The sequence below is a fragment of the Onychomys torridus genome, chromosome 10, assembly GCF_903995425.1.
Source record: "Onychomys torridus chromosome 10, mOncTor1.1, whole genome shotgun sequence".
Classification (NCBI taxonomy): Eukaryota; Metazoa; Chordata; class Mammalia; order Rodentia; family Cricetidae; genus Onychomys; species Onychomys torridus.
The window spans coordinates 90063976-90081581 of record NC_050452.1 but is presented as its reverse complement, the minus strand read 5'-3'; the positions used below and the strand labels follow the sequence as shown (position 1 = coordinate 90081581).

Here is a 17606-nt window from a genome sequence, read left to right as displayed (position 1 = left end):
TTTCAGTCTGTAATGAAGATACTTTTTCCGCTGTCTTACTTTTGTGTAACAGAATACCTGAGACTGAATTAGGGATATAGCTCGGTGATAGAGTGCTTGCCTAACAACCACAACGCCCTGGGCTTCATACCCAGATCTGCAAAATAAATACAGGAAACTGAATGATTTAAAAAGTTCAGAGATTTCAGAGATTTTGTATCTAGCAAGAGTTTTTATTTTATCCCAAGCAAGTAAGATAAAGAACCAACAAAGCTCCCAAGGCCTTTATGGGTGGCTTAAATTCATTCATGAGGACAGAAACCTTATAATCTAATCACACCTCAAGTCTCATCTCTCAACAGTTGCACTGGAAGTCAATGTTCCAGCCCAGGCTTGGGGAGCTGACATTCAACAGCAGCATCTACCATCCATCTCTCCACTCACCTACTCACACTCAGCCTCAGAATGGTTTTTGAGCTAATAATTCATCACTTTGTAATAAACAAATGTAAATTACCAAAATTACTTCAAATTCAAATGATCCTTTATGCTTTCTCTCTTACAGAAATGTTTGGATCTATAAGTACCTAATCTATTTTATACAGATTTTGGAATATTTACATATGCATAAGATTTTTCTTGAGTCTAGACACAAAATTTACTTATATTTCACATGTACTTTATACACAAAGACTGAGTGTAATTTTGTGCATAACATAAAGTTTCATAGAATATTCCATTTGTGGCATGATATTCATATCCAAGCTTCTGGATTTCCAAGCATATATGATTTTAGATTTTCACATTAAGAAAATATTTTCTTTTGTGGAAAGTAGTGATCTATTGAGTTGCAGTTTATAGGGATCTAGTGTGAGTTAAAGATGGCACATTACTGTGGCTGTACCAGGAATATTCTATATTCTCCTCAATATACCAAAAGACACAAGGAGGACTGGTTATGTATACTCAAAGTTATGAAGAAATTGCCTTACATATTTAAATGCTAGAACACATCTGCTACATTTGATATTAGTGATAAATTTCTATTTTCATCTATGCCAACTCTTAAAGTCCACCTAGAAATGAAGCCTTACTTTGTTCTTCAAAACAGTCTTGTAAGATATCCAGCACATTCTGGCCTTGCTTTGCTTGAATGCTGGGCGCTCTAATAAAAAGAAAAAGTAAATATATAATTTCTGTAAGATATTTGTTACTTTGTTACTTATTGTCTGCTTGAAAATCCCACATACAATGTTAACTGTAAAGAGGAAAAATATCTCTACCATTTGAACACTTGGTAGTCTGGGTCCCTCAAACATTCTATTTGTATGTAATATTAAGAGAAGTTATCTTATTATCTACATATATCTACTTAAAGTTGAACATCTGTATCTAAAACTGATTTAGACAACTGCTATATTTCAATAGCAATTTCAATTTTTCAAGAACTAAACAGGTTCTGAAATGTTTTGCTTTTGTTTTGGGAACTAAACCCAGGGCTTCTTGGCATTCCAGGTCAACTTGTCTACTACTGAACTGTATTTCTGGCACTAAATGCTTCTTTAATGAAGACTTTATAGAAACCAGTTTCAACATCTCCAAGTAACATTGTCTTCTCTGCAAGCTTTCAAGGGTGCTTTGGATTCAATAGCATTAATATTAATTAATCAGCAATTATGGATAGATAGAAATAGTTTAAATTAAATATTGTGTTGATTTTATAATACCATATAGTTATAACATATTCATTCAATTTTTTCTGGTTCAGTATGTACCCACTCATGTTTTTATGTTTTGAAATGACTAATGTAATACAATTTTGTCTCAACTTTGTCTGCCTAGACTCTTCTCAGCCTCCCAAACCTCCAATAGCCACATCTATCTTGGCATCACTTTGGGGACTGTCATGACCCTGATTGTGGTCCAGATATATTAACTGAAATAACTGATCTTTGTGAGTTTAAAAATAAAACTAAAATAAGAGAAATATAAATAAAAAATAATTGCCATATAGTGTCTGGAAAAATACTGCAAGCTTTAAATCCCTCACTAATGTGAATGACACATCTCCCCCCCCCCCCCCGTCCCCATCAACAGCCAGCACTGATGTAAACTGTGGTTTTGTCTTTAAAAACACTGTACCCCTGAGCTTGGTCACCAAAAGACTTTTCAGAGGCATGAGCCTGCTCTTTGTCTGGCCATTAAAAGGACTCAAAACTTTTAACCGGTTTAATCTGTGTGGTGATCAGTAACTATCTTGCATAGATCATTTCAATTTCTGAGAGTGTGTGTATGAGTGTGTGTGTGTGTGTGTGTGTGTGTGTGTGTGTGTGTGTGTATTACTCTACCCAATACACTACCTCTGTAGGTTCAATATCACAACCACAGACAAGATACTGGTTTGGTCACCATAAGAACCCCTGTGCCTCCCTTTCAGTAATAGATCTATTTCCCTCTAACTCCCTTCTGACCTCACCTCATCCTATCAACCCTAACCCCTGTCCACTAACTACCTGTCCTTCACTTCTAAATTTCTGTCATTTAAAAAAACAATCATCCATAAAAATGAAATGTATAGTATGCAATATTTTGTAATGACTTTTTTCTACTCACTATAATTCTCTAGGGAATAATCCAAGTTATTGCAAGAATGAACTATTCATTCCAATTATTGCTGAATAATGTTCCATGCTATGAAGATATCATAGAGTTTAAGCATTTACCTAATGAAGGACATCTGGATTTTGGTCAGCATAATTTAGATATGTAGGTCTAAAGAGGGTTAGTAAACTTTTGCTTAAAATTACACTAAACCTTTAATGTTTCATTAAATTCACCCAGAATCCATATAATTTTTTACATGGCTGGGTACACTTCAAATTAATAGCTAAATTATATATAAACCTTTTATGACATAAACTGCTACTTTATTATCCTATTATAAGTAATATTTTTGTCCATTATGTAATTTTACTGATAGTATAGAAAAAAAATCTTTCAAACAAGCTCTTTACGGTCCAAAAACTTATCAAAATAAGTATACTTCACTACTTACTGAAATAAGTATATTTCACTAATATTACCATTGAGTGAAAATAATTCACTGTTCAATTCTTCTTGTCCACAATTCTATATAAGTATTTTTTCTTACTTCCACTAAGTCATTAGATGACTTGTGTTAATATTTCTCTTACATAAAATAATTAAAAGACCAATCAGTGTGCATAGAAATCAATCAGCCAAAGGTAATAGATTTTTCTATCTTAAATAAATTGAAAAAAAAAAAACACTTTCTGAAGATGAAAATAAGTCATCTTAAAAGCTTAAGTATAAACATGTCACCTGGAAGGCCGGCAAAATCTTCTGTGGTAATTTTTTAGATGATCCTGAAAGAAAAGTTAACTATTAATTTTTTTAAACTATAATCAAATACAACTCATCTTCAAAATAATTCTAGTACAATACAGGATTAACAAAAGAACATATTTTTCCATTTACTCATTTAACAAGTATCTATTAATTGTCCAATACAGTACTATAACTAGGGACAGGCAAGATGGTTAATTAGGAGCTTTCCACTCACAATACAAGTTAGATGACATGTTTGGTTCCAAGAATCCAATTTAAGTTAGAAAAAAAGAACTGACTCCATGCAATTGTCCCCAGATATCCACATGTCACATGAGTATACACACACACTAGATGAAATAGCAAAAAATGAAATAACAATGGAAATGGAATAGAAAGCCATATACAAAAAAACAATTTTCTGAAAGATGGAAACTAGATGAAGCATGATAAACAATGAAATATGGCAAAAACAATAGCAACCTAAAGTAAGATCAAATATTATATATTCATATTCTTCATTGGAAATATATCCTTATTATACATGTATGACATATAATATATAATATCCTCCATTGTATATATTAATCCTTTCAAGGAGACTAAGCCAGAGACGCAGAAAAGGAACTTGAGATAAAACAGAAGGAATAAGACAAGCAAACAGTAATAGAGCAGTTCCCAGGCACTGTAATCCCAGAACTTGAGGAAGTTAAAGCCAGATGATTTCAACTTTGATATCAACCTGGACTGTGCTAAACAGTGAGACTGTCTTACTCAAGGTGGGTAGGAGAGATTAAAAGAAAGCATTGTATAAACTGACAGCATGACATGGAATGGTTAAGAGGAAAGTTTCTATTATAGGTATGAGTTAGAACAGCCAGAAGCCTCTGGAAGAGCACAGAGCAGAGAAAAAAGAAGTAGACTACACATGGTCAACAGACTAGACCTGTCCAAAGCTATATGGAAGACAGTGAGACCAGCAAGGGATAGGCAATAGAGAAAATAGTGAGAGAAGCAGGAGCAGAGTAGAGATAAAGAAAAACATCAGGAATAGCAGGGTTCTAAAGAGAATGAGTATCTGTGGAGAGGGAAGCTTCTAAGATGGAGGGAGTTTAGGATAGAAAAGGAGGTGACAAGGGCTGGGATGCTAGCATGGACTTTGGCATGTGTAACTGGCACTTGTGTTACTGAGGGAGCCTAGAGGCCAGCATGAGCTTGGATATGCTGACAGGTACTATGGGTAGCCATTTGCCCTTCTGCAATAAGAAAAATTATTCCTTTGGGTAGAGGGGAACCAGCTTCACAAGTTCCTGAGGTCTGCTGGCTTTTCTCTAACTGCCAGAAATCCTCCTATAGTTCAGGTTGAACTCATTTCTGGAAATGTGGACTGGTTTTGGAGTTTGAGGAATTGGGAGTTTCCTTTGGACCTAACAAGCATAACTGTGGAACAGACAACCTAAAGTTGCATATCTCACAAGTATTCTGTTGTGCAAGTCTCAAATATGACCAACACCTGTAGATTACTGGACATTTAAGTCTTTAAAACTGAAAAGGAAAATCAAGACATGAATTTTTAAAATGTAAAATGTTCCAAGAGAAAATTAATGCCTATGGTGATATTTTATTTGTACTGAAATGTGATTTTATTTGTATGTTAATAAAGTTGCCATGGGGTCAGAGCAAGCCATAGCAGAAGCTATGCTGGTGGTGGTGCATGCCTTTAATCCCAGCACTTGGGAGGCAGAGCTAGGCGGATCTCTGTGTGCTCAAGGATACAGCCAGCATGGAGACACACGCCTTTAATCTCAATACCAACCATAGAAGACCTGGAGGTCTGTACAGACAGGCAGTGAAGAGAAGGTCATGTGACTGGGTTTACAACCAATGAGAAGGCAGTACAGAAAGTCTATAAAAAAGAGAAAAACACAGGAAGTAGGTCTCTTGCAGAAAGGAAAGACAGCAGCAGCAGTGAAGAGTAATGTTTTCAGCTCTCAGCTATTGCTCTGATCTCTTGACTTTTAACTCTGCAATTGGCTCTGTGTTTCTTATTTAACAAGACAGTTACATCTATAAATGCCAAAGACAAAAATGGAGAAAACCTAAAAATAAGAAAACTAATACTTTTAAAAGATATCTGAAATACAGAACTCTTAAAACTAAAATGGAGCTTGCTGTGGTGGCCTGTGCAAGAGGATTGTAAGTTTGAGGTTGCCTGGGCCTACATAGCAAAATCCTCTCTAAAATAAATAACAAAAAATAAAAATTGTATATTATCAACAGTAAGCAAAGAGCAAGAATTCTTAACAATGAAAAGCAGAATTACCTAAAACTAAGATAATTTTAAATTGAAACTAATTTTTAAAATGTACCCCACTCCGAAAGGCAGGAATTGGAAACAAAGGAAAGACAGAGTAGAGTAAAATGGTGCTGTGCCCTTCGGACCGTATCTGTTAATGCTAGAATTATAAAGGAAAACCTTCTAGTTGGATTCCGTAGTAAGATGATGAGCAGCACAGCCTTAAAAATAAAAGCACTATCAACACCAGTTGTTTACTTAACCCCACTGTAACTTATTACACCCAATGGTATATAAATAATAACAAAATATTCTACTTGTTCGAGGCTAATTTTTACACTGGCTACATCAGCTCTGAAAGCCACAATTTTTAAAGAGATAGTTAGTTCCCTTTAGTTTGGGTTTAGAAAGCAGAAATGAATGGAATGTCACGCATACTCATTGTTTTGGGAAAGCTGCTATCTGTTCTCCAGCCTGTAAGGACTAAAGAGAATATGTGTGCACCTCTATTTCTCTGTATCTGAGTTCAGATCCCTACAATTACAATCTAAAATCACAAGACCCATTCTATGTTATTCTTTCTTCTCCAAAGTATGAAAGAATATATGTGATCATCCTCAAGCTGATTAACGTGGCTTGTATTAATCCATTACTATACTGACTTCACTCCGTCTGATCAAACCTCCCAGATGCCTATCTGCTAAGGAACCTCTCCCATATGGGTCTCAGCCACACCTTCCACATGTTATCTCCCTCTGCTCAGGCTTTCTCATGTAATTCTAAGCCACTGTCTGTGAAGATGCCCCATGACACCACTAGGATTCCAACTCACTATGCAAACAGTCCAGAATAGATGTCCTCCTAATACCACACCAGATAACTTCTCACTGAAACACTTGCTGCTCCGTTAGCTGGTATTCGCCCCTCACCAAAAATCCTCCTAAGTGAATCACTCCTATGTCCATATTTGATTTCATTGACTACAGGAGCTATGCCCATGTCCATAAGCACATGGATACTACCTTCTCAACATCTAATGCCCTGGGCACTGTAAACTGGGCTATCCTGTCAACCCAATTCATGCATGCTCCTACACACCAGCTCTTGAGTCACTACAGTTTCCTATTCACAGGGATAGCCACATTGTTTAGTTCCACCTAATATTATTCAGACTGTGTTGCTTAGGAAGGAAACAAAATGCAGAAACAAAACAGATATTAAGAAACATGGAAGGGCCATGGAGGTGGGCCAATGAGTAAAACACTGTTGTGAAGCCTGTCGGTCTGAGTTGGAGTCCCAGAATCCACGTAAAGTAAAGGTGGAGAACTTTCAAACCACAAACACAGATCCACGCTGCCACTCCTTCCCACACACATAATAAAATATTTTTCAAAAACATAAAGAAACTTGGGGTGTAGATTTTGTCTTGAGATAATTTATCTTCTTTCCAGAACTTTTCTACTAAACTGTATGCCATATTAACATACAAAAAAAAAAAAAAATCTGTGCCAGGAATGGAGTGCAGTTGGTAGAACGCTTTCTTAGCATTGAGGAATCTCTGGGTCAAATCCCCAGAACCCCTAAAAGTGAGGAGGTGGTAAACCTGTAATCCCAGCATTTATGGAGAGTGGAAGGAACTGAGTTCAAGGCCAGCCTAGGAAACATGAGACCCTGTCTCCAAGAATCAAAAATGCTTGCCAAAAGATGGGCATGATGGTATTATAGACAGGAGTTCAAAGTGAGTTCGTGTTCAAGGCTACCCTTGGTTACATGAGACACTGTCCCAACACCAAACAACAACAAAAGATATGCCAAATAAATAAGAGCAAAAAGATTAAATAAAAATATTTAAAGAAAGGCGAGAACCCATAATCTTAAAAGCAAAAAGATGGAATCTATTTTATAGGCAGCAAACTAAAGGAAAAAAATGTCTAACAATTTGGTTTTATTACGAATTTTCTTTTAGTGCCAAGATTAAACACAAGACCCATCAATGCAGGAAAAATACTCTATACCACTATGTTAAAACCTCAAACCCACAGCTGCAGTATTTTTAAAACAGCCCCACTATTACTCATTTGATGGAAATGTTTAAAGCAGACATGTAGGCCTCTCTCCAGTATTCTGTACTGTGAGGCACTGAAATAAAAGCCAATCCTGAGAATGTAAATTACACAAGCTTTTGAACCTGAATTTATGAAGTTTCTTCTTATTTCAGTAAATTGAAGGATCACAAATCTGCACACTGAAACATTTTTTTTAAACATAAACATCTGTACAATGCTACCTCTTCCTCTGCTAGGAAGACTTTTAGGACAAGCTAGATCATCTGTTGATGAATACCAAGCATCTACTAGAATGTCAGTGAGTTTTAGGCACACTCAAAAGCAGGTAGTAACCAAGACAAATAAGGTTCCTCAATTCTGAATTAAAATCTAGAAAATATTTATTTGAAAGTACAACCTGTCAACTTTAATTTATCTTTCAGTTGATCTCAACTTGAGTTTCTCCCACCAAGACTATAGCTCTCAAAAAAAAAAATGTACAACACAATTGGATTTGCCAACCTCTATTGGAGTGAGTGACTTTTTGTTGTAGGATGCTTAGCAGAACCCTTGGCCTCTACCCACTAAGTACCTTGTTAGAGTTACCTGTTAGACATGCCCTCATCCTCTCCATCCCAACCTCAAGCCTATCTTGGGAAAAACCAATGTTTCTCTGGTTATAACCAAGTATGTCTAAAGTAGGAAATTCCCTTGAAAACACTTGAGTTTATAAGAACATGCAAGACTGATCCCCAACTCTTCTCTGCCCTTATCTTCTAAATAGACGACACACAGACATCAGAATAAGCCCAAAACAGTTGTAGGGTTATTACAGGTATTGATAATGCCCAGCAAGCATTTGTTAAGTTTTGTTCTTTGTGGTTTTAATGATTTTTCCTTCTGATCAAATGCAATGTAAATTACGTATGATTTTGCAGAATACACACTATACTGTCTTTTCATACATGTTCAGACATACAAACACAACTACATAATAGGAGATCATCAATGAAGATTTTCTTAAAAAGATAAACAGAACTACTAGGTGACAGCATAGTAATCACACGAAATTTGAAACACTAATGAATATCAATGTGTTAAGAAACATAAAAGTGGCAAGTCCTGGTCCACATCAGACGTTCAAAGCTGGCACCTTTTAAAAGTTCCATCAATAGCAATTGTCGCATTAATATTAGAAACTTCATACAAAATAGTATTTCGACAAAAAGTATAATTTCAGGGTTTTTTGTTTGTTGAGAGAAAAAAGCAGGCATAGATGAAACTATGGTGTGAAACCTTGAGATTAACAGTCCAGTTACTCCGACTGCTGGTACACAATCACATCTAGTTTGTTACCTGTGCTACTTTCAACCCACCCCTGACCAGATGCACACAGCACCCACCCCGACCCACCCCTGACCAGCTGCTCACTGCACCCATCCCGACCCACCCCTGACCAGATGCACACAGCGCCCGTCCCGACCCACCCCTGACCAGCCGCACACAGCGCCCGTCCCGACCCGTCCCGACCCACCCCTGACCAGATGCACACAGCGCCCGTCCCGACCCACCCCTGACCAGATGCACACAGCGCCCGTCCCGACCCACCCCTGACCAGATGCACACAGCGCCCGTCCCGACCCACCCCTGACCAGCTGCTCACTGCACCCATCCCGACCCACCCCTGACCAGATGCACACAGCGCCCGTCCCGACCCACCCCTGACCAAGATGCACCACAGCGCCCGTCCCGGACCCCAGCCCCTGACCAGCTGCTCACTGCACCCTCCCGGACCCAACCCCTGGACCAGATGCCACACAGGCGCCCGTCCCCGACCCACCCCTGACCAGATGCACACAGCGCCCCGTCCCGACCCACCCCTGACCAGATGGCACCACAGCAGCCCGTCCCGACCCCACCCCTGACCAGATGCACACCAGCGCCCGTCCCGACCCCACCCCTGACACAGCGGCTCACTGCACCCATCCCGACCCACCCCTGACCAGATGCACACAGCGCCCGTCCCGACCCACCCCTGCCAGATGCACCACAGCGCCCGTCCCGACCCGTCCCGACCCACCCCTGACCAGATGCACACAGCGCCCGTCCCGACCCACCCCTGACCAGATGCACACAGCGCCCGTCCCGACCCACCCCTGACCTGCCGCTCACAGCGCCGGCCCCGCCCCCGGACCGCTCGACCCCGGGTCAGCCGCTTCAGCTCGCAGCCCGGGCCCAGACCGGCACTTACCAGATGGAAGGAGGCCATGTTTCTGGCCCACGATGCCCGACAGAGGCCTGAGAGGGAAGACCCCGCAGGCCAAGGTTCCAGGAGGGCCAAAAAAATAAACCTCGCAGGCCGAGGGCAAGCCGGGGCCGGGGGCGGCCCAGGAGCCGCCGGACCTGCGCCGAGACTCGGCCCTAAATAAACAGCAGAGGCGAAGGAGGATTCAAAACTGCTGCGCGTGCGCAAAACGCACCGCGCAGCCAATAGCCCATTGGCCGTTAATTGCGTTATTTAGAGTCCCGCCCTTCATCCCGCCCCCGTCCGTCACTCCACCTATCAACCCGCCTTTCACAGGTTCCCCCGCCCTCCCACCCAGCGCCTTGCCGACCGGCAGATCGTCTCTCCCGCCCGCCTGTCTCTCTGCCTCCCGCCCGTCTCCTGCCCCGCCTCTCGCCCGTCGTCCCGCCTCCCGCCTTCCGGCTTCCGCCCGTCGCCCCGCCTCCCGCCCGTCGCCCCGCCTCCCGCCCGTCGCCCCGCCTCCCGCCCGTCGCCCCGCCTCCCGCCCGTCGCCCCGCCCTCCCCTAGGGTGGTCGCTCCTGCTCCTGGGTTCTGTTTTCTTCAAGCGCCGCTTGCTACGCACAGACGTGGCTGCTTTAGTTTCGAAAGCAGGTCGAGCACATGTGATCCTTGAGATAAACGTATAAATCGTGTATTACGTTCTATTACGGTTTAATAGGCAATAGTAAGAGGAATTAGAGAGCGAGAGCCGGAAGGTTTGGGCGCAGGTCTTTAATCCCAGCACTCGGGAGGCAGCGACTGGCAGATCTCTTGAGTTCAAAGCCAGCCTGGTCTACATAAGCGAGTCCCGGGACAGCCAGGGATGCCTGGTCTACATAAGCGAGTCCCGGGACAGCCAGGGATACGCAGAGATACCCTGTCTGTCTCGAAAAAAACCAAGAAAAGGGATTAGAGGTGGAAATTGCAGACATCTTGAACAGATTACACAGATTCGTCAGCTGCATCCAAACCAGCTCATCTATACTTTATCTCTGAAAATAATGATAATAATGTCGTCTATCTTTTTTTCATGTATGTAGAAATTATGAAGTATCATTGCAGACAAAGTAATTAGCATGAATAGGTACGTATTGTGTATGTATTAGCAGAGCGACTTATTAAGGGAAAGCGGCTGCTTCAGTCTTATGCAAAATTAATGGCCCAGATCGGAAAACAAAATAAACCGATGTTCTGAAAACTATCCTGTACCACTTCTGGGTCACTTAAGAGTCACATAGTTGCAGCCTGTAGCTGAACTATATCCTGAGAGGAAAAAAAAAAATGCCCCTTAAAAACAAACAAATAATGACTGAATGAATGAGGGCTAAAGAGATGTCACTGTGGTCAAAAGCGTTGGACGCACTCTCAGGGGATCAAAATTCGGTTCCCAGGACCCAAACACCAGCTCACAACTATCTGTAGCTCCAGTTTCAAGGGATCCGACGCCCTCTTCCGATCTCAGCTGTCACCAAGCATGCACGTGATGCACTTGGGTACATGCAGACAAAACACTCATACCTATAAAGTAAATATTTTTTTAACTGGAGATTTAGAATGATGGTGTTCTCTAAGAGCTGTGCTGGTGACTGCGCCGATGTCTGCCAGGCTTGCCGGCCAGATCCGCCAGAGGGCAGCAGAACTGCTGCAAACCTAACGGGCAGGGGCTGTGTTGATTAATCCTGTTCTCCAATGGAAAGCTGCGGGCGGAATCCAGGCAACTTGTACCTTGCACAACAGCAACGACTAGATAAACCTCAGAGAGAAGTCAGCTGATCCTGGCTACTGAAATAGAGTCTTTCTCCTATGTTGGAAACAATTTTGGAACTGTTGTCCTCAAACACAGCACTGTGCTTTGTGGGTATTTTGTAGAAGAAAGACCTGTGACCAAATGGAAGTATATGATGCTGAATTGTTCAAATGTGCAGACACTGTTTGCTGAAGAAGCAGTTGGGAATGAATCTACTCTAGAGAATCAGATGAAATGTTCAGGATAAAAACGGATTTTTCTTTGAAACCTTGGTAACCAATCTCTGTACTCCAGGAGAATAAGCAAAGTTGACCGTGAATCTTTGAGTCTTCCAGCTACTAAAGACAAAGAGAACATCACTAATACAGAAGGTTCAATCGCTTTGGTTAGTGATGCCATCCACGATGACTCCCCCGCCCTCCATGCAATGCTGATGCAGCCAAACCTGAAGACTTGTACTCAGATGAAAATATTCTGTCCCCTGCAGAATATGAAGCTCTTGGAAATCCATGTGAAACTTTCAGAAAGGCCACATATTGAAGATGACCAAACAGGACAGCTATTGGTCTTTTGTCATCGAAATGCTGAAGAACTCCAAGAGATGAGGAGAGTAGAGACCACCTGCAGGATGAATGCATCTGTTTTCTCATCAAGTTTACAGCTCAGAAAGCCATAAAGGAGGGAAATGTGGTGGGACTTGGAATCCTCTATGTCATCAAAACCAACCAACTGGAGCACTTTACCTGCCTGCCTTATAGGAATGGCAGTTCACAGAGTTAAATATTGAAACCCTCTGAAGGCAACAATCACTGTGTATATGATCATGCTGGACTTGCACATAAATAACTTCAAGATTTTCCTGATGGTGTCACAGGGGAAATGCCACGCAATGTCCTGTTTGGATCATCTTTAAATATCTGTTAATTCAAAGTGACTACAGAAAACCATAAAGGAGGGAAATGCCAAACTTTATCTTATAGGTAGTACATAAAATTTAGAGATTGTGTAAAGGAGGAAATACAAAGAAAACTGCCAGCAAAGATATGCGGCAGAAATGAAACATTGCTGAAATATGTTATATTTTTCTTATATTGAAAAATATGTTAACGTTAGCAAAACGGAATTTGATTATGGAATACGTCCGATGTTAGAATAAAATTTCACCAATTCTATGGTCAATGAACGACTGTATTAATCTAGGATTGGGTATAAAGAACAACAATTTGTAATCACTAGTTCAGATCAAAACTCATCCACCAGCAGGCATTTAACAGCTTACAGAAACTTGGAAGGAATGATAGAACCATGTATTGGGGGATGAGGAGAGTGGAGAACCATGCTCACAGATACAATGTGGAATTAAGCCACTGTTTCTACAATCATGAAGCAAATTGAAAAATTAGGAACCTGATAACAATGTCAGTCTCTAAGAACATATACGCAATGCAATCAGGAAGTCACCACAATTACAAAACTGGCACCTCACGGAAGCCTCCACAAGTAGCACACTAGTGAACAGCAAGACTGCTTATTGCTTCTAAGTTCATGCCACATCACACCTGACATGATAAACAGCAGCACAACTGATGTCACCTGGCTAAATTGTCAACATCCACGAAACTAGTGATCACACACTGGATCATCCCATCATATTACCAGGGAAAAGTCAGATGCTTATGTGCCATCCTTGCCTTTTCTTTGGTGAGAAAAACCAAAGACAGCATAAGAACTAATTCTGCTTCTCTTCTGCCTTGCCAATCATATTGATTTTTCCCAATCCTACTTGGAAAACTTTCTGAAAAATGCAGAAGGTTTTTTCCGAACCTTTTCAACTTCTTCAGTAAAGAATGGCCCTTTAGGAAGGGTTGAAATGGATGTGAAATATCAATCTGCTTTGCTTTCTCCAGCAATGCCAACTAAATGATCTTAAAAGAAAAATATAGACTCAAATTTTATGTATATTGAGTTTGCAATGGTAGAATGAATTTTAAACAAACTGGACTACAATATTATCATTACTCTATCCCCGAAGTATCTATTATTCTAAATTCCTAATTTCTGTTACAGGTAGCAGTAGCTTGTGATTGGCTTAATTTGGGAACTGGTGGTCTCTATATATTGGCCTCTGTTAGACTTTTCACCAGTGCGAGAAAACAACTTAATGGAGGAAGGGTTGACTTTGCTCCCGGTTTCAGAAGTCTCAGTCCACTATGACATGGGGTGCAGCAGAACACACATACCATGGAAGCCAGAGAGCAGAGAGCAAGCATGCCTAGCTCTAGCCCTCCCCTTTCCCCCTCTTATTCCATCTGGGCCTCCGGTGTATAGGATAGTGCCACCTACTTTCAGAGGGAATCTTTCCCTCTCGTTAATCTTTTCTGTAAGTGTTCTCAGACCCACCCAGAGTTGTCCTTTGCTAATTTAGGTGCTTGGCAATTAGTGTCAATCAAGATTCACAACCTCAGATGCAGAGGCAGGCACATCTCTGTGAGTTCCAGGTCAATTAAGCTATGTAATGAGACCCTGTCTTAAAAGGGGAGAGGGGAGATTGACACGCTCCCAAACTATTTCCATATATGTGTATGTATGTGTGTGTGTGTGTGTGTGTGTGTGTTGTGTGTATACAGTTACATTATAAAACCAGTGTGAACATATAACTAGGAAAAGCTCTTACCAGCTAAAAGTAATTCTTTAAACAATACTGAAAATGCTAAGTCTAGCAAATTAAATTATTAAATGCTGCTTCTAGTATAACTTCAGTGGCAGTGGTTTTACACCATTCTTTTCTGACCCAAATACTTCTGGAAATCATGTTCTGAAAGGCTCATTATGTCAATAATTCTTGGGTAAAGGGAGAGGGAAGAAATCCCATATGAGTGCCTATGGATCTTGGAGATTATACTACCAGAATTTTCATTTTCTCTACTGAAAACACGTTTATCCTACTAGCATCAATAAAAACTGACTGGAAATAAGACAGTGACTAATAACTCCTTCATGTATTCCACCTTGTTATCAAATTTAAAGCTGTTTATTCCCGTTATGTTTTGTAAACATGGTATGTATGTACATACGTGTGTGTGTGTGTGTGTGTGTGTGTGTGTGTGTGTCTGTGTGTGTGTCTGTGTGTGTGCAAGGTTTCTCTGTGTAACTCTGGCTGTCCTGGAATTCATTTGCTGAGCAAGCTGATCTGAACTGTGCTTCTGCCTCCTGAGTGCTGGGTTTCAAGGCATGCATCTCCATGCCTGGCAACAGAATTATATTCAATGTCAGTATCTTTTAAATATATCAGAATGAATTGTGATGCACATGCTAATAAATCAATAAATAATAAGGGCCAGAAACTAAGAAGTGCTGGATGAGGACTGGACATTGGATTTGCTGGCTTAAGCAGTACTAATAAGTAGATAATAAAGTATGTATTCACAGTAACAGAAAGATTTCACCAGGCTGTTGACAGATGAGTAAGACATTACCAAATAGATAACAGAAAGGACATGTGAGCACATAGTACAGGGAGCTGTGAGAAGAAAGACCAAAGGGCTTTGAGACATCTAGGAACAAGAGTAATGACTACCGCAGAAGGGACTTGTTTGTAAAAAGACTTTAGTTGGATATGTTGCTAGTGCCACATTTAGGGTTCAATAAAGTTGAAAGAAGAAATCTCAAAAGCAGTGAGGATCTATTAGACAAATGTTAAAGGTGGAAGTGACTTCATCCGTTTGTATTTCATGTGAGTGAGTAGAGAAAAATAATGGGGACTGGTCAGTACATTTGACCAATCTGTAATATAGGATTTCTACTTCAGTAGTGCCAGGGCACAGTGGTGTCGGGAATGCTGACGGGTCTAGCTGGCTGATTAATGTTTAAGACAGATTAATCAGTCAGATAATGTTGAACTTTTGAGTTTTGTAACACTTGGGGGCGATGGTTGTAGGAGACATCATTGGTCCTTGGTACATTAAGGATTAATTTTAGTCACAAACCAATAGACCAAAAGAACCTCATTGTTTGATGAACTAACTTTCATTGTGTGTTTACCTTTTTAAAAGGTAAAAAAGACATAGGTAAGAAAATGTTTACTTAAGAGAAATATTCCTGTCTATGCCAGCTGAGATGACCCAAGGGATTAAAGAACATGCTGCCAAGGCTAAGGCCTTGAGCTCATTCACTGCTTGAGCTCCTCATTGTAAAAGGAGAGAACCAATTGTCACAAAGTGCCCTCTGCTCTCCACACAAGCATCGTGGCGTGTGCACACTTGAGCCTGAGTGTGAGCTCACACACATGCGCACACACTAAGCAAATGTTATAAAATATTTCTTTATTTTTCTGGAGGCCTTCTTCCTCTCTCCTATAAGACTCTACAGCCACAACTAGGCCTGGTGGCACAAACCTTCATTCCAGCACTTTGGGAGCAGAAGCAAGTGGATCTCCGTGAATTTGAGACCAGCCTGGTCTACAGAGTAAAATTTCAGGCCAGCCATGGCTACAAAATGAGATTCTGTTTTAAAACAAAACAAAAACAAAAACTCTCTATAGATCTCATATATATATATATATATATATATATATATATATATATATCCACTAGAATCAATACAAGAATATTCAATGAAGTATTTTTCAGTGAATACAGTTTATTTAAGTCGTGTATTTTAGAAATAAAGACAGCAATAAACCATAATAAAAGCTGAGAAAGTCGAATGTGTCCTTGGTGTCTCTAAAGCCCACAATGCCTGCACCTGTTCCTTTCATCCTTAGGAGATGATAATCTGCTGTTTATTTTGCTACCACGAATCTAAGCACATGAAGCTTGAAATGAGGTTGCCTTTTAAAAGTTGGTCTGTGCCTGATCTTTCTTACTTCACTGAAAGTAAAAGGGGGAAAGTGTGTGTGTGTGTGTGTGTGTGTGTGTGTGTGTGTGTGTGTCCTGTTGGTGGAAGGGTTGGTGGTTAAAAGCAAGTTGGGACTTCCTCTTTGAACAGTTGCCTTTCCTCTCACAAAACGGAGATTTCATTTTGTCTGAGGCTGGATAGAACTGAAAGCGAACCAAACACCAAAGCCACGGGCATGATGGCTAAGAAGCCCCCCAAACCAGCGCCCCGCAGGATCTTCCAGGAGAGGTTAAAGATCACTGCTCTACCTCTGTACTTTGAAGGGTTTTTATTAGTCAAACGGTCTGATTACCAGGTAAGTCTGTAGAGGAGAATTTTAAACCTGAAAGTTTTCACTTAACATAAAACTTACTTCATAACAATGTGATGCTGAGGCCTCCCTGTCTCTGTTTGGGTTATATCCTCTTCCATCAGTGAGAAAAATGTCTCTAATTTTGAATAGCTTAAATACAATGCACAGCATATATATTCATATATATATGAATAAATAATAAGTTTATTTTAATTTTTAGCCATAATAGAAAAACTCAATGAAATTTCCAAAGGATTCTTCCAAGCATCACATATGATTTGGGTTTTGAAGATAACTTTTTATGATTTCCCAACAATTAACTACTGCGCTTCAGTGGTGATAAATTACACAAAGATAAGATGACTTTAGGATGAATAATAGAGTGCTCCTACTCTCAGTCATACTTCAATGTAATACAGTCAAATTGTCATAAATGGTAAACTTTGATAAAATTGTGAAAATTCGATATTTATTTAATATCATTTCATTTCACATTTTAAAAATACTGTCCATGATACTGGCTTTAAAGGAGAGCATTTAGGGTGGTATTATAAATAGTAAATACACTAATTTTGTTTTTAAACATGTACCTTTACTCTAAGAAAACTCACAAAGTATTCCACATATTTTTAAATATAAAATTTTAAGTTATAGTTATCAAAAAGCATTGCTTTTAAAGTTGTAAGTGTGGACAACGTAAGGTTAATTAGAGAAATGAC

At 40.2% G+C, this 17606-nt stretch overlaps 2 protein-coding genes across 3 annotated transcripts in view; one reads left to right on the top strand and one right to left on the bottom strand.

Annotated features, from left to right (window-relative positions):
* Cenpc (centromere protein C) overlaps positions 1 to 10173 on the bottom strand; it is a 46159-nt gene extending 35986 nt beyond the window's left edge. Inside the window, exons 1-3 of the mRNA XM_036200907.1 lie at positions 9920 to 10173; positions 3322 to 3365; positions 1074 to 1144 (exon numbers count right to left, since the gene is read on the bottom strand). Coding sequence (XP_036056800.1) covers positions 1074 to 1144; positions 3322 to 3365; positions 9920 to 9937 — 133 coding nt within the window. The 5' untranslated portion in view covers positions 9938 to 10173. The remainder of the gene's footprint in view (positions 1 to 1073; positions 1145 to 3321; positions 3366 to 9919) is intronic.
* A 6512-nt stretch (positions 10174 to 16685) lies between these two features.
* Positions 16686 to 17606, top strand: part of Stap1 (signal transducing adaptor family member 1) — a 41023-nt gene continuing 40102 nt past the window's right edge. Inside the window, exon 1 of one of the 2 annotated variants that reach the window (XM_036201120.1) lies at positions 16686 to 16890. In XM_036201120.1, the coding sequence (XP_036057013.1) occupies positions 16771 to 16890 (120 nt within the window). In that variant the 5' untranslated portion in view covers positions 16686 to 16770. The remainder of the gene's footprint in view (positions 16891 to 17606) is intronic. The other variant, XM_036201121.1, reaches the window with a different exon arrangement.